This window comes from Mixophyes fleayi, chromosome 2, assembly GCF_038048845.1.
Source record: "Mixophyes fleayi isolate aMixFle1 chromosome 2, aMixFle1.hap1, whole genome shotgun sequence".
In the NCBI taxonomy this organism is placed as follows: domain Eukaryota; kingdom Metazoa; phylum Chordata; class Amphibia; order Anura; family Limnodynastidae; genus Mixophyes; species Mixophyes fleayi.
Window position 1 is genome coordinate 213,302,791 of NC_134403.1, and position 18,519 is coordinate 213,321,309.

General features: G+C 37.4%; 1 protein-coding gene across 1 annotated transcript in view; it reads left to right on the top strand.

The window, feature by feature from the left end:
- GRIK3 (glutamate ionotropic receptor kainate type subunit 3) overlaps positions 1 to 18,519 on the top strand; it is a 496,181-nt gene that overhangs the window by 254,605 nt on the left and 223,057 nt on the right. The window contains exons 3-5 of the mRNA XM_075195435.1: positions 4,084 to 4,341; positions 5,514 to 5,695; positions 17,640 to 17,693. Of these exons, the coding sequence (XP_075051536.1) occupies positions 4,084 to 4,341; positions 5,514 to 5,695; positions 17,640 to 17,693 (494 nt within the window). The remainder of the gene's footprint in view (positions 1 to 4,083; positions 4,342 to 5,513; positions 5,696 to 17,639; positions 17,694 to 18,519) is intronic.

An 18,519-nucleotide genomic window follows, 5' to 3' on the forward strand; every position in this document is an offset into this window, starting at 1 on the left:
TATATATGTAAAGAGAGGAGAGAAAATTTCAAAACTGTTGAGTGGAAAATTTGCCTTGTTCCCCATTTGACTGTTTGTCCAATAGTATTTGGCCTTATTTGTTCCACACTGAATTCCTACATTTTTGTTCCGCTCAGCATTCAACCCCCATCATAGAGCACAATGAATTGACTGTCATTTTACCAACTTTTAAATTAAATGAAATGCAAATGTATAAAATACAGTGCAGAATGGTTATTCTGAGGACTGGTAAACCAAAAGCGTAAATCAAAGATTTTACCGCAGGAACTTCTCACATTTGCTAAATGGCGTTCTGCTGCAATATTTGATTGACATGAATTTTCTACCTGTGTTAGTTCAAGTAATCTCCTGAATCATCATTGTTTATTTGTTAGGTGCTACAAAACTCTGCAGCTCTTGAACACTTGGTACAAAACATAAAACATATAAAACATACAAACAAATCATACATAAACATAGAACAAGTGCAAACAAGGTTGCCAAAGATGGTGCAGAATGCAAACATTTTACAAAAACAATCTGTGTGATTTATAAGACAATATATAGTTACAGATAGAAATTGTAAAGGAGTCAATTATGTGAGTTGGGGGGCATCTCAAAGTCATTCTATCACAGTCACTGCTATATGACTGAGATACAGGCAAAGTAGCAGCCTGATAACAGATTAGTCTGATGATGAGTTTTGCTGTAACATTGCTTCCTGTGCACATTAGCGGAGTAGTAATTGCAAGTTCACTAGCATAGAAATAATTTGGACTCCTGAGGAAGTGACAGTATGGGGGTTCTGAGCCTACTGTCTTAGTTTTTTTTAAAATATGATTCATGTTAAAGCTCATGATTTATGAATGCGTGAGCAAATTTAGGTGATTTTTCTAAAATGAAGAAGCACTTATTGAGCAAACACATTGCTCAATCTCTCTATTAGTAGGCAAAGTATTCAGCAGGGTCATTAATAAATTAGAAAACTGACATTTTTAAGAGGTCTTTCACCCAGAAAACCCATTCTGAAACCCATTGTAATGTTGTGAAAGTTGACATAAGACTGGGAAAGCAGTATTTTGTGGAGACTTATCTTAAAGGTGGCATATAAGAAAAACTGGTGCACAATACAAATGTGGTGTAAACTAGAAGTACACCAAGCACTTGTTAACTCTAATTTTGTTTTATATCAGCTTGTAAAATAAAAACTTTCTAATTTTTTGCTTTGGGCTATAGGACCTTTTTTCTGGAACGCAGAAAACAAATGGTCACAATTGGTGGTCTATGTGATGTTTGTGATCCTGTGTAAAATATATCTACAGATTAGAAGGACAGCACTTTGTGCTGTCTAATTGAGCCCACAGGGGTTGGCGGGAGGCACGTTTTTGTACCTGAATAAGAAATCCTGCCCGTTAGTATTCAAGCAAGCCATGTATTCCCAGGTGGGGTGCATAACCTTTGTGTCATTGTGCAATGACACAATGTCACACCCACTCAGTGAATAGTGAATTTTCTGTATGCTTTAATTGTTCCTTGTCTATGGAAATGAGAATCACATGAAAAAGATAAACTCATTTTGGCTACAAAATCATTTCAAATATTGCTATTTGCTAAGCCTGGCTTATTTTTTCATTGTCCAAGTTTCTATTTACACTATTTATCAATTGTAGAAATTGCATTTATACTAAGTATAAAATGAATGTATGAATTTGACTACTGGGCTAATGTGTGTTACCATCTGTACAAATTATTTACCTTAACCTGTTAAAGTAGGGGTTTATATTTGTTGTTTTGGAACGATTTGTAGTTAAAACCAGAGAGAGAGACACAGTGGGACAGTTTAACATTTAAGATAAGGATACTGATATGGAACTGTGCTGTATTTAAGAGTATATTGCGAAGACACTGAACTGAAATTGGCGAATTGAAGAATTGGCTATCACAGCTGGTACAGCCATTGGTAAAACTAATTTTAAGAGGTGGTAATGGGCAAATGTGTGTGCATATTGTCATAGGTTTTACATGGTTAAAAATTATTGAGTTGTATTGGTCAGATTTTTTAGGTAAGTAGCACAATCATTTTTTTAGAACAAAAAAAAGTTTAAATTTTTTTTCCATTGTACAATGTTGAGTGAGCCAAAAAACAGATGCATCATTACCTATATTCTTTTTAGCAGCCAAATAGCAAAAGAGGTTTATAAATTAACGATACACCATTCAGTGTTGAGATGATTGTTTATTATTGTTTATTTACACTTAATTACACTTAATTGATAACAGCAGGATCATATTGGAATGACAATCTGGCTTCGGTTTGTAAAAAGCCCAAAAGACCATTGGAAGTTCAGTGTCATAGGTAATTATTTTTTATGTGACCTGGCACCTTTTATATGAGAACATCACAATTAAGTTACAGCTTTGAATGCTCTTTGTGCAATTTCAAGAAATTATTGCAGTTTAAACATTTTCAGGAGCCCCTATAAGTCCATATAACCTGTGGTATTAAATGGGATGTGATATTTTAATCCTACAGAAATATCTCTGTTTGAGCTGAAATAGTTTAAAGGTCTGATGCTAAATTGGGTGAACACCCCTTCTGATTAGCATACAATACGTTAACTTGCATTGCACTGTATGCAGAGTTGGTTTCATCTGGTAATTGCCTACTTATGACTGTAATGGCGGAACAGAGGAGTGAAGGGATGTGCAAATACAGACCGAGTACAGTAAGAGCTTGTGCACATAATTGAAATTAATGCTGGCATGCAGATACGCCTGCCAGTAGCCGTCTCTTTTTGTGGATGCCTGAGGCTTCTTGTAAAGATAAGTGCTCATGATGATGATAAGCTCAGCTCTTTCCAATGTGTAAAAAAAAAAAAAAAAGATTAAATCCCCTTTAACCCCCCCCCCCCCAAAAAAAAAAAAAATGATCCCAGCATGAATGCTCATAGCCTAGGCCGGTAAAGTCCAAATCGGGGAGACAAACAGTCCTTTTGTGACAGACATGGCTATAACAGGGAAACCTACAGCGTGGGGTCCCCCTGTCATAATGGCACATGTTCATTACAGGGCTGAATTATCTAGAAGAAAACAGTCCAAGTTTTCTTGTCTCCCCCCCAATACCCCTTGCTGGTGGGCGTTGGGTAGTATCTGCTAAAATGTAGATAAAATTTTTTTGCTGTCGCACTAAAGGTCCCAGCAAGCCCTGGCATTCCTAAACTGTTTGGGTATGCTGGCATTTGTATAACTACAACTGTCGGCATGTAGGTCAGAGCATGTTGGCACTTGTAGAACTACAAACACCAGCATGCTTTGGCATTCAGGGTCCACTGGGACCTGCAGTGCACCTGTAAAAAATACTGTAAAATTAACATATATACATTGTGGAAAAATACTTTATTACAAATAAAAACACCTCACACAGCCTCTCTTCCCTTTTATTGCTCATCTAATTTCTGGGGGATTTTCTTGCTTCCTGCTAAAAAAATTAAAAACTGTGGAGCGATGATAACATGTGGCCTTTTGCTCTGTCAGCTTCTAATCTCCACTGAACAGCTTCATTCTGATTGGCCAGAGCCTGGGAAAGCTGCTTTCTGTATGTTAGTAGTAGCAAGATCCCACTTGAGATTCCACCACTTACTGGAATTAACTACTGTACATTATATCAATGGAGTTCAGTGAACAGGCAAAGACTGAGTGACATTAGGACAGGGGTCTCCATGCGGGTTTCCCTATTATAATGTTACCAGCCCACTATGTCATAGCCTAGTGCTGGTAGCATTTTTTTCTGGGGGGAACCCAGGCTGTTTTTCCCCCTGCACCAGGTGCTGTGAGTAATAGTGCTGGGTTTTCTTCAGTGCAGAGGGGTTAGATTGGCACACCAATGCTATATATACATCATGATGACTTGTTCATCAATAGTATGATGATACACTTACCGGCGTATCATCATGCTTTATACATACTCACGTGTTTTGCGCAGGCACATTTGCACCTGCTTTTTTAAAAGCAAATGCGTCCATCTCATCATCACGCCCTAAATGTTTAAACTGCATTGTAAGAAAGAATGTCTCTTTGTTGCAGCTTGTGACCAGCTGGCCCTTGGAGTGGTTGCTATTTTTGGGCCATCTCACAGCTCCTCATCCAACGCCGTCCAGTCTATTTGCAACGCATTGGAAGTTCCACATATTCAGGTCCGATGGAAGCACCACCCTCTAGATAACAGAGACTCATTCTATGTAAACTTGTATCCAGACTATGCCTCTCTCAGCCACGCAATCCTGGATCTTGTACAGTTTTTGAAGTGGAGGTCAGCAACAGTGGTCTATGATGACAGCACAGGTATGATGGCTCCAACAGTAGGTAATATTTGCAAATATTCGGGGGATTAAAAAACTTATCAGTACCAAGAAGACCTAATAACAAAATCATATTAAAGAGTTAGGGCATTTTTCACCTAGGACAGTACAATATTTTACTGATATTTAAGTATCTATTGGGTATGTTTATCATCATATAATCTCACTAATCAAATCAATATGATTAAAAACTTCTTCTAAGTGTCCAAATAGTGACTTAATCAAAACTCCTTAACAAGGAAGAAATGCCCCAGAGATTTCAGTTTGCATTTTACTACTTTAAAACTATGCAGTTCTAAAGATGCAAGTCGCTGAAGGCAAAAATAGCCATAAATCTCTTATGCTTGAAATGAGTGTGTAGTTAGAGTGCACAAATTTGTATACTGTCTATGTTGCCTATGTGTGAGCTTGCCTGAAGCAACAATCTAGCACTGTTCTTTGTTTGTTCAATGTGCGCAGCTCAGAAGTTTTTGAGCAATGTTGTATCTAAGCACAACCTACCTTTGTCCCATCTACTCCCCGCTAATAGGATTAGGGAAATACAGCAGTAGATTTTTTTTTTTCATTAAAATTTATTAATTACATGAGTATTTTAATGTATTTCTGCAAACTGAAACCAAGTGTATCTTAGGCAAGTTTCCAGTACAGAACACTGGCCTACCAAGCCCACTGGATAAGTCACAGAAACTAACCCTGTTTCTAGCTTTAAATTCTAAACATGTAGTGACTTCCGTGAAATTGTCTATTTCAGTGTATGTTCACAATCACGTTTATTTTGCACACAACATCACCTTAATGGCAGAAGTAGTGTCTGATCACACAAGAAACTGTAGCATGTGCCATATATAGTAATGTGCTGTGCTTTGTAAATGATCTATTTAGTACTGGTTATACTTTCAATTAGAAATAAAAATGTTTCAACTGAACTAATATTATATATTTTGTGCTCATTAGTCAATAAAATTAAAAACATTTTTTTTAAAGAGAGCACATTTCGAAATACGAAATTATTGAAAAAAAATATTGGTGAAATAATCTAGTTTAAATCTACCCTATCAGGTGCTCTACCCCTATGTGTAAAATATACATGATAGACAAACTAAGATGATCAGAAGCTTCACACAATTTATAACTCATGACTTCTTGTTGCTGTAGGTCTTATCCGTTTGCAGGAGCTCATCATGGCACCAGCCAGATATAACATCCGGTTAAAAATTCGTCAGCTTCCTCCAGAATCTGAAGATGCCCGTCCCCTCCTGAAAGAGATGAAGAGAGGAAGAGAGTTCCGTATTATCTTTGATTGCAGTCATGTCATGGCAGCCCAAATACTTAGGCAGGTGAGTACAGAAAGACATGTTGCTGTGAGCTTTTGTATTCCCCTCAGGATTTCAGGCTTGGTTAGATAATTGTGGTGGTAGTATTTTTGATTTACTGTCGCACAGTACTGCTGCCTACTAATTTGATCAACAATGGTCCAGTGGGATTCATCACATTTGTCCATGTGTTCAGTATCATTCATTAGCAAGTGTTAATTTCTGTCCTTCCTGCTACACAGTTTATATTAAATCAATATTCGAGGCAGAGAGATTGATAATTATTTTTCCTTAAAATGTAATGCTATAATTGTTTTTATTTTGCCTGAACAGTGCCTTGTTTTTTTGCTGCTTTGTTTAAAGTGGTTTACAGGTTTCTTCCTTTATTAGCATTTTTTAAAGCCTTGAAGCTGTTGTTGCATATGTGCAATATGCTTTGACAAAGTATAATTTATATTTAATTAAACATATTAATAGTTAACTGCATTAATGGACCATAAGCAGCTACATTAAGCAGCATATTTTTTTTCATGATGATGGCTCACTTAATGTTGGATTTAGAAAACAAAAATGCATAATTATTATTATTTTGCTTAATTTGTAAGGCGCCACAGTGCTCCGCAAAACCAGACAGTGGGAAAACCATAGCATGCATAAAACAAGGACATAAAAAAGAGAAAAAATATATGCAGGCATGAACACAATTAGTAGGGCTGGTACAGCTAAGTAAACCTATACAATTGCAGCTCAGAGTGGAGGTTAGGACAATTGTGAGGGTGTACTAGAATGAGTAGTGTAGGTGGGAGTAGGGTAGGCTCTAATAAAGAGGTGGGTTTTCAAATAATGTTTAAAGATTTGAAGGCTGAAGGAGACTTTGATCAGTGATGGTAAGAATTTCCATAAGTGGGTAGAGGCACAGGAGAAGTCTTATTGGCAGGAGTGAATGGTGGTTATACGAGACAGTGAGGTGAAGGGTTAGAGTTAGATCAAAGAGAGTGTTAGGGGAGATCATACTCAGATGAAGTTTAAAATGTATGAAAGAGTGGTGTTGGTGATGGGTTTGTAGGTGAGAGCGAGACATTTTAATTCTATTCTGGAGGATATGGCTAGTGTAGAGATTTGCAGAGTGAATGTGGAGTGGTGAAGAGAGTAAGATCAGTTGATGCAACTTTTAGGATAGAATGAAACATAGATGGGCAAGGGGAATGCCGGATAGGAGGAAGTTGCATGAGTCATGACAGGACATGATGAAAGAATAGATAAGAGTTTTGCAAGACAGACATATTCTAGCAATATTTAAAGGAGTGGAGGTGACAGGACTGGAAGAGTCTGAATGTGAGCAATAAAGCAGGAGTGGAAGCAAGGGTGACACCAATACAGAGGAGAGACTGAGGAATAATTTGTTTTGAATATGTGGAGCTTTAAGTAGCATAAACGCTACTAATAACTGGTAGAAATAGTAGAGAAGGCTAGAGATCAGACAAGAAAAGGTAGATTGAAGTGTTGTCAGCATAGAGGTGGCACTGGACACCAAAAGAGCATAATAGTTCACCAAGAGAAAATATGTACAGTGACAAAAGCAGAGGTTTGAGAACAGAGTCTTGTCCAACAAATAGTGTGAGTAGACAGGAGAATGTACCAGAGTTAGAAATGTTTAAAGAGCGGCTGGATAGGTTGGAAGTGAACTAGGAAAGAATTGTGTCCCGGAAGCCAAAAAGTAAGGGTGGGTGGAGGAAGATGGTAATTAGCAGGGTTGAAAGCAGCAGAGAGATCCAAGTGGATAATTATGGAGAAGTAACTCCTATTTTTTAGAATTAAGGGGAATCTTGCAAATGTTATGTTACCTATATCATCTCTACCCTTTTATACTTCTGCTCTGTGGCACCCTAGAAATAAATAAATTAATAATAATAATAATAATATTAATAATAATAATAATAATAATAATAATAATAAAAGTCCAAATGCAGAGAGAGGAGAGAAACAAGATAGGCGTTTGTACACACGTTGCTTGTATAGTTTGTAAGCAAAGGGGAGGAGAGAAATAGGGTGGGAGTTGAAAAGGCTGGGTCAAGGGAAAATTTCTTCATGATTGATGAGCCCATATTTGAAGAAGGATGGAAGTGTGCCTGTGGAGAGAGCCAGAAGTGAGCTAGAGGTGGTCATTCATATGCATAGCATGTATCTACCAATAAGCAAGTAATATAGACACTGTATGCACAGCTCTTACAGAAATGGATGCCTTTTTTAGATAATATAGTTGATAAAACCCTGCACTCATCGTTTTAGCTGTTAGGGATCTGTGTGACAGGGAAATTACTCCAGTCTGTGGAAAAATCCATCCAGTCAAATCAAAAGTTGATATTATAGAGATCCCTTATCTTTCCATATGACACACCAGATGAAAAAACACAGCAACCTATCTTAAATTACAGAAAGAGCATAATGCCTTCAGGAAAATAAAGCAAGGTGGTGCCTGTGGATACACTAAGTTCACCGCCTACCTCTAAATAGCATTCTTGTGTCATTTCCATACAGAGCATTAACACCAAAAATATGTACGCACATTCCTTATGACTGGAGAGGGGAAACGGGGGAGGGAAGAGACATAGGCAGTTAGAGTGTGTTCACATAATTGTGACTGAAGTAGACATGGATGCACATACACCTGTCAGGGGGCATATCTCTAGCTGAAGGGCTGGTGCAATGAGATGTAATGATGATGATCAGCAGCACTAGCTTGCCGCTTGTGATTGGCTTTTTGCAAATTGACCTCTCTAGCCCACATTTAACCTCTCTAAACCACATTATTAGTGTGGCAGCTATATTACATGAAGTCATGGGTGTCTATTTGTGTGACTTAATTAATATTTCCATTTGGAATGCAACAGCAAATAAGATTTCCATTTGATTTGTAAGCGGAAAGCAGCAGATGCATTTGTGTTTCTAGTTAATTACATTTTAAATGGTAACTGCAACTTTCACATTGACGATCAATACACTATTCTCTCTTATGTACATGACACCTTATTACATAATTATGTTGTAGACAAATAGGACTTACTTTCGCATTTGCCACTAAGACTGTCATGCCCCATCTCTGCATTCATACGCGATCTACGCTTCCTCTAGGATTATCGTAGAGTGTAAGTAGTGCTCAAAGTGGGCTGGTATAAGGTGGTATAGCTTCTCCATTTTTCATACCGCCACTTCTAAATTTCCACTTCGACCACTGGGTATAAGCATATGCACTTGTTACTCCTAACATTCACCTGACGCAAATGCTAGTAATGTACAGCTGGACACATTTAAATGCACTTTTCATGGAACTTTCCCTGCTTACTGTACATTTGGAGTGCAAATGCAACCAACTTTACATGTTCCATATAATATGGGAATAGCATGCTGCAGAATGGCACAGCAAAAATAGAACTCAAAAAATGTTTCACCAGAAGAGGTCATTGTTATCAGGATCGGCATCTACTGTGAATTGTGACATGTAGTTTAATTAAATTTTTAAGCTAATAAAGTTTCATACATATATGGCTATTTTTTCAATGGCTACAATTGTGTTAGTGATCTTAAGCACTAACTCAATGAAACTGTAGTGCAGTTAACCTGAACATAGGGAACTCACATTTGTTGCATGTCTTCACATTTTTAATTATTCATCAGAGTTTAGACATATTAATGCAATCTACAATTTTCAGGATTTTATTTAGTCCGTGGCTCAGTCACTCCATGTATCATTCAATACCTTTCCAGCCTCAGGATATGTACTCATTAGTATAAAAGCTACTCACAGTTACAAAGTATCAAAATAATTCATAGTAAGTAGGTCATTTATAAACCACAAAGTGTCAAACCGCACCAAAAAGGGTATTTTGTGACATCACACATTTACTTTTGTGCAATCACATTCTATTTTATGGTAGCATATGCCGCTGTGCAATAGCTTGTATTGGCCGATGACAGAGGTTTGGTGGATGAAGGGTGTTTCTTGCTAAGTGCAGACCCACAAATCCTCCATACAAGGGATTTTTACAATAAAATACAATAAAAATAAAGTACAATAAAATATTGCAAGTATGGAAGCTGATTTTGACGAATCACTAGATGCAGTGGAGTGGACCAACATATCTGAGGAAGTTCTCTATTAGCATGAGCATTAAAGATAATGCCTATAAATTGCTCTTTAGCTGGTATTATGTCCCAACTAGACTGCATGGCATTTTTCTGGATATATCAGAGGCCTGCTGGAGGAACTGTGACCATTCAGGGTTTGTCTTGCACATCTGATGGAGCTGCCCTAAACTTTAACCATTCTTGAGAAATGTTATTTCCCTAGTAACTACTATATTAATTTTGCAGATCCCTCATGATCCAAAGCGCATCCTGCTTCCCTGAACTATCCCTGACTTATCTATACAGGCCTACAATTTGCTCAGACATATCATAAGTACAGCTATATGCCAAATAACAGCTTCATGGAAGAATCCTCTCCCTCCCAGCATCATCTCAGTCTGCAGCCATGTTTGGCACATGGAGCATCTAACAAGTATCCTGAGAAACTCTTCTGCATCTTTCCACAAAGTATGGGCTACTTGAGCTGTGCCAAACCTCTACTTAACTCCCCTGTTTATTAATATACTCCCTCTAGACTAGAGATGTTCACTGTTCCCGTGTTTTGGTTTTGGATCTGGATTAACTTCGTGTTTTAGTTTTGGAATTGGCAAACCCGCCCTCGCGTGTTTTGGTTTTGGTTTTGGATCTCTATTTTTTTTTCTAAAATCCCTATTTTTTTTTTGCTAAATACACATAATTTGGCTCTTTTTTTGCTCCTACATTATTATTAGAGATGGGCGGGTCCGGTTTCCCGAGAACCGAACCCACCCGAACTTTGGGTATCCGAGTACCAAGCTGAGCAGCTCGGTACTCTCCCGCCCGTTCCGAATCCAAATCGAGGCCAAACGTCATCGTGACGTCGTCGGATCTCGGGGCTCGGTTCTCGCGATACTTCAACATTATAAATACACGCCTCCACAGCAATCCATCGCCATTTGACAGAGGGAGAGAGTAGGGTGTAGTCACAGGCTGATTAGAGCAGGGACAGAGAATCCAATATTCTTCTTGCAATTGCTCTCACAAAAATCGCTAGAGAAGAGAGGAGGTTTATTATTTTTTGTTAATATTTGGCACTCCCCAGTGCTTTTGGGGTGTCCCCCATAATTGTGCATAAATATTTCTGGCTGTCAAAAGTCATATCTGTCAGCAGTATCTACCAACTAATTGTTAGCACTCCTCAGTGCTTTTGGGGTGTCCCCCATAATTGTGCATAAATATTTCTGGCTGTCAAAAGTCATATCTGTCAGCAGTATCTACCAAATAATTTTTAGCACTCCTCGGTGCTTTTGGGGTTTCCCCCATAATTGTGCATAAATATTTCTGGCTGTCAAAAGTCATATCTGTCAGCAGTATCTACCAACTAATTTTTAGCACTCCCCAGTACTTTTGGGGTGTCCTCCCTACTTGTGCATAAATATTTCTGGCTGTCAAAAGTCATATCTGTCAGCAGTATCTACCAACTAATTTTTAGCACTCCCCAGTACTTTGCGCTCAGAATGGATTCAAAGCAGTCCACATGTGATCAGAATGAGCAACCAGGTTCTGTCACCAGTCCTGATGTTAGTGTTCCCAGTACGTCATCTGGCCAAGGCGATGTCAAACAACAGAGTGTTTCCAAATTAGTGCAAAAAACAAAAACCCAAAATTTTTTTACTGTATTGAAGCGAAAAAGAAGTGTAACTGAGCAAAAGTTAAGTAACAATAAAAAAAAAATTGCAAGCATGCCATTCTACACACGCAGTGGCAAAGAGAGAATGAGGCCTTCACATTGGCTATTAGTGGCAGATCCCAAAAAGTTACCGAGCCTACAATTGGTGCACAACTACTGTTACGTGTCAAAGCCGAGCTGCAAGATAACAGTAAGGCATTAGAGGATAATGTTTGCTCTGAATCAGAAATGACACCAATCCCTGTGGAGAGTCCATCCAACAGTGGGATGTCTAATCGTGACCATTCTGTTAGTGTACCCATAAAGAAGGGCCCTTTCAGCAGTTCTGCTGATGTGTGCCTGAACAGCCCGAGTGTAGCCGGTGATACACCAAGTGAGGATGACACTTTGGAAATAGAAGAGGATGAGGGGGAGATTTGTGGAGGGCGCTAATGAGGATGTTGATGATTATGATGCAGACAGATACCGAATTGCCTTTCTCAATTTCTATTTATATTCTAGATTATATAACGGCTGAATAGTTTTCTATTTTACTCCTAGTGGAGAGGGGATCTGATGCAGACAGATACCAAACTGCCTTTGTCCATTCCTTTGTATATTCGAATTTATAGTTCCACAGTCTGTGCAGGCTGCTTTTTTTTATATTCAACTACAAGTGGAGGGGGGGGGGCATAGATAGCCACCAAACTACTGTAGTCCATTTAATTTTACTTTCTAGTACCACAGTCTGTGCAGGCTGCTTTTTTTATATTCAACTACAAGTGGAGGGGGGGGGGCATAGATAGCCACCAAACTACTGTGGTCCATTTAATTTTACTTTCTAGTACCACAGTCTGTGCAGGCTGCTTTTTTTATATTCAACTACAAGTGGAGGGTGTAATATACACCCAAAAACGATGGCTTACATTGCCAATAATCAAAGATGGAGGAGGTAGACAACCATGTTTGTCTGTATAATTTGCAGACAAGTGTTCGAATTAAGGACGGCCTACCAGGGATTAAACTGTTTTTTTCATAATTTATTAGCTTTAGAATTACCTCACTTATCTAAGAAACTGGTGGAGCACTAAATTAGGCTATTTTAGACCAAAAAAATTGTATTTTTTTCAAAAATAGCAAAACAAAACCAAACAAAACCAAAACCAAAACCAAAACACGCAAGGGCGGTTTTGCAAAACCAAAACCAAAACACGAAGGTAATCCAGATCCAAAACCGAATCCAAATCCAGTGACCATCTCTAATTATTATTAACCTCAATAACATTAATTTCCAGTCATTTCCAGTCAATTTTTGTCAAGTGACGAGAACGCTGCTACCCCTCATGTTTCTGTGCGAGCAGTAGCGCTGGATCTCTTGGGGAGGGAGGAACTTATGGAATCCAAAACCCACGAGATCAGACAATGCAACAATTACGTTTTGCTTCGATTCAGATCCAAAAGTATCGAGCCGGCTCACGAGCCTACTCGGATACCCAAGTTTGGGTTGGTTAGGTTTTCAGAAAACCGAGCCCGAGCATATCTACTCTAAACCCTCTTCCCTGTTTCTTACCGCTCAGGTCTCCTAGCCAGATCCCATGTCACTTGACCATTACCGTGTCTCCTCTCCCCATTTTGTTGGTAAAATTTGCTGCTCTTATTTTCTGTCATGTTTTGTGATCTTAGTTACAGTTGGTGTCTATTTCTGATTTAATTCCAGTTTATATTGTGAGATCTGTAATTTCCATTTGTATTGTTTGCGATGCTTTCAAAAAATTGTATTGAAAAAATATACATATTGTACGAATACAATAACTTGCAACAAATGACGGACCTTCATGATGGGTTAGAAGCGTGCATGTTTTTTCGCATGATGCTGGATAGATTTGCATGACAATAGATATATTATTATTATTATTATTATTATTATTTATTATTCATAAAGTGCTGACATACTCTGCAGTGCTGTACATTGAGGTGGTCATGACAACAAACAAATTACATACAATTAAATGAAATAGGAGGCAAATTGTAGCTGCCTGTAGGGAAAGTGATTGCTTATTTTTTAATTTGATATTGCTACATTAGTTTTTGTAGGTGTTATATTTATTTTCTAAGTAATAAATAGGCTTTTAAATATACTGATGTTCAAATTGCTTCATACAATTGGTTGGGATGTGTAAACTGACAATCTTTATATGATATCCAAATGGACCAAATATGATCTTCTGTGCTTTATTGGTGTGTCGGTGTCTGTGCATGGATGGCAGATATTCACAAACACAAAGTACCCACTGTTTGTTATTTTGGATGCAGCATATACACCTTTTCTTCACTCACCCTGTTTTTGAATGGATACATATCCAGTTTTGATTTGATGGTTGTTGACGTTAGTAGCTGTCATTATGTTGGAAGTGATGTATTGACCCAATAATCAGGCTCTCTGGGTAATCTCACCAAAGGGGGTAGTCTGCTAAAGGTCAATTTACAGAAATTATAAAAAATCACTATTTTTTTTGTGTGAAAAACAGGTTGCTTTGCTAATCTCTGTTAAAAACAAATCAAACCATAAATCACTTGTTCTACAAAGCTGCCCAAAAAAAATCAACAGATATTGTAAAATCAATGAAATGACAGATTATTTACTGTTAAGCTTACAACAGAAGGAATCTATGAAAGATACATTTAGTAAATCAACACTGAAAACACCAAGAATGTTTTCACTGGTTTCAGTTACTTAAGATTACTTTAAAAGCAGTAAGATGAGTGAGGTGAAAACAACTTTTAAGCATGTATAAGTATTAAAATAAATGGGCCCATTAAATTGAATAGGAAAACCTCCAGAACAGTATTGTTTCATTCCTGCAGTGCTAGTCCCACTTGTCCTTAGCACTGAAGGGGTTCAGCATAGTCAAAATAATACTTTTCCATGGCCTGATTATGGTTTCAGGTCGCCCTAGGCTAATACGATTGTAGTGCCCCTTTGCCTTCCACACCAGGCTAATACGCCGTAGGTAAAAATGAACACATCCTTAATTTAAAATGTGGCTTACTGCAACCGACCCCCACCATCAACAGCACAACCACCAATGTTTATGTTCTCATGTTTTCGAAACTCGGCTCAACTTGGCTTATTAAGAGGGTCACAGCAATCTTGTGCAGAATCATTTATCTGGGTCACTGCATGATTCAGGAACACCAATCAAAACTATTAGTGTCACAGTCTTCAACACTACTCTTCACTTGTTCACTTTTAAAATAAATTCCGATTTTCTTTACCATCCTTATTACTTACCAAACTTCCCATTTTCATCTCTGTACAGGACACCCCACCTTCCCTCTTCATTTTAAACACTACAGAAACAGACATCCTTTATAGGAATATTCTAGACAGCAATTGCTTCCTTTTGCCTTTCACCTTCTTTATTTGTATTTTCAATAGTGGTTTGTCCTGAAACTTTTAATACTGGCAATAAATACTGGCCAAGGTAATACAAGTCAGGTTTCATGAATAATACAATCAAGAGATATCATAAATAGTCTATATTATTGTGATATGTAATATATTATAGGATAATATATACTATATATATATATAAATATATATCTATATATATGTAAATATATATATATCTATCTATCTATATATATATATATATATATATATATATATATATACACACACACAAGTTAACCCGTGCATGATACTCATGCATTCTAGTCAAATCAAGCTACTTAAGGTGTTAAAAAAGTTCTTGTCATGCATTTGGACCTTAGCCCAGGCCTCCTCAGGGGAAGAGCGTTACTTCCCGACGTAAGCGCCCTTTTTTAACGTGGTTTTGTCCACATGTCACCACCTCATCATTTTTCTCCATCACCTCATCCTTCATCTTTATCGCCACATCTATCCAGACACAGGGCTCTCTCTCAGCGGTCCTGAGTATCACACTCCTCTCGTTCTGTCACCCCCAGCAACCACTCCCAACTGTCACCCCCGGCAACCACCAACCACTCCCTGCTGTCACCCATGGCAACCATCAACCACTCCCAACTGTCACTTCTCCATCAAGAAATATATATATATATATTTTTAAAATCTTTATAAACACTTTTAACAATTAACAAATTAAATTAACAAATTAAAAACATCTTAGTATACCTAATTTCAGCCCTTTCTGAATTTTTTTTTCCACACACACTAAGAATTTAGTAGGTCAGTGTATAACTCCGCCCAGCAGGTGGCGCTGCAGCTTGGTTTTATTTTTTCCACACACACACACACACACAGACAGACTAACACACGCCACTAGGCATATATATATATATATATATATATATATATATTATACATAGATAGATAGATATCTCATTATCCAAAACATAACTCTATTGATGACTATAGTATAAACATCTTGTATTTTGAATTGCTTTCTTCAAAAAATCATTTACAGCTATTGGAGTATGGAGCTTCACAACTATTAAACCGAAATAAGAGCTGATTATGACTTTAAAGAACTATTATTGTGTTTTGTGTTTTTACAAAGACTACAATACATTGACCCCATTCACAGTGAACATTTCACTAAAGTTTCCTATTTCTAAACTAAGGTTGTTGGATTGCAAACATACTGCAGACTTAACCACTTTGTCCCTCTTACTGATCTGCAATGTCAGCATGTTAGGAGCTTACACTGCAATCCAGGTGAAATCCTCATTTGCTCAGGTGCACTCCCCAACGAAAACTTTATTGCCTTTTTAGGTGGCAAGTTTCATTACTTTCTATGAGAGAGCTGACTCTGCTGTAATACCATTTCTAGCACTGCATTATAGAAAAAGCTTTGGCCATCAACCTACGGGTCTAAATCCCCACATCCATCTGTACCATCTGCCTGTTATGTGGTAGCACAATAAAGTATATAATAAGTATATCTATATAAATTTTCTCTAAAAAATCTTGGCTTCCTAAGATGGTAAACTGCTAAAAACGGACAAGAGGGCAGAAAATATGCTAGACAAATTGAGTTACCTATAAACATTAATTTTATTCTGATTTTTTTAATCTCTGTACTATCTAATATATAAAAGCCTAGAGGCGTGTGTTAGTGTGTGTGTGTGGAAAAAACTACCGGGTGACAGAGTGCTCAAGCTGCAGTGCCACCTGCTGGGCGGAGTTATATACTACACTGACCTACTAAATTCTTAGCATTATCTAATATATAAAAGCCTAGCGGCATATGTAAGTGTGTGTGTGTGGAAAAAACTATTTTCTCAGAAAGGGCTCATCCAATTGACCTGAAATTTGGTATACTGACATTATTTGACAAAAAAATTATAATAGTCAAGTCAGTTAACTTCCATCATCCCCCCTTCCCCCCGTGGGAGGGGTAGTAAAGGCTAAATTTACCAGTTGAGGGCTCAAACTCATTTTCGTGAGGTCATTTTACCTCATGAACACACATGCTGTGTTAGTGTGTGTGTGTGTGTGTGTGTGGAAAAAACTACCGGGTGACAGAGTGCTCAAGCTGCAGCGCTACCTGCTGGGCGGAGTTATATACTACACTGACCTACTAAATTCTTAGCATTATCTAATATATAAAAGCCTAGCGGCGTGTGTGTGTGTGTGGCGATGAAGATGACAAGAACATTTTTAACACCTTAAGTAGCTTGATTTGACTAGAATGCATGAGTATCATGCACGGGTTAACTTGTTATGTATATATGTACTTGGTCTTTTAATATATTTGAATTTGGTAAACAAAAGGAAAACTTTTATTTAGCTATGTTTTAATAAATAAGTAAAATCTGAAATGGGGAAAGTTGGGAGATATGCACCATGCAGGCAGACAATCTTTGTCTAAACCAATATTCAGTGCTGGTGAACCGAAGAATCTAATGAACTGGTAAACTGCTCATTCTCATTAATGTTGATTTATCCCACAAAATCCCTGCTTCCATGGTGTTTACGTGTTGAATTTATTTCAAAGCATTGTGAATTAATTATGTTATTTCTAATACTACAATATATTATAACTTGCCTACCAATGTGGTGACATCATTATGTTAAACTAAATTATAGCCATGATGTATTATAATGGTGTAAACCATTAATGCATCTTAAAATATATTTGGTGGAATATTACTTTTTAAAGTTTGTATTATTTACATTTTATATCTTTTTTTTTTATGCTTGTTTTGCAGGCCATGGCAATGGGCATGATGACAGAATACTATCACTACATATTTACCACACTGGTAAGATTCCCACCTTGAAACGTCTTAATGGCAGATTTATCACAAAATGTTGCTTCATAATATATTTGTGCCAGGTCTTAAAATAATTTCCTACTGTATATCTTGAACATTAAAACCATATAGAACAAGCCAAATCCCAAACAGTTATTAATTTGTTGTAACAAGGTTTTGTTTATTTCAGTCCAGAGTATCGAGTGATTGATAAATGCACTTAATGTCTTGTGACTGTGTAGCATATGGACTCAATGGTTCATAGTATCTGTACTGAAGTGTGAGACAGAAATGCATCTCCAGTGGAGACATCAATGACTGTGTGCTTACTGTCGGTGTTATAGATAATGTGCACATTTGAGACATATGGCATTATTCAAGCAGGATATGCCTTATGTATTTAAATTTCAAGTTAATTATATTTGTTTGTTTTTTTAAATATTTAAAATATTTTACCTTTAAATGACTTTACATTGCTGCAGGTAAACTGCTTGTTAATGTGAAATGATAATCCCCCACTACCGTCTTCTAGGGAGCTGAATTTCCCACATGAGACATGGCACCCTTTCCTTTCCCTCAGCTTACCAGTGGCCAACTTCTATGCCTGAGTAAGACCTTTGTGCAAATGCGTATGGGCATAAGTCATATGCCCAACTGTATACATAATAAGGTCCATCTACCAGCAAAATCCAAGGATGAGACATGGAAGCAGAGGAAATGGAGTGGAAATGGGTGGTGAGGGAGTATAAATAGAAGTCTGAAAGTGTTTTTTTTTTTTTTTTTTTAATTTTTAAATATTAAAATTATGGATGTTCACTGACCCCCGTGTTTTTGT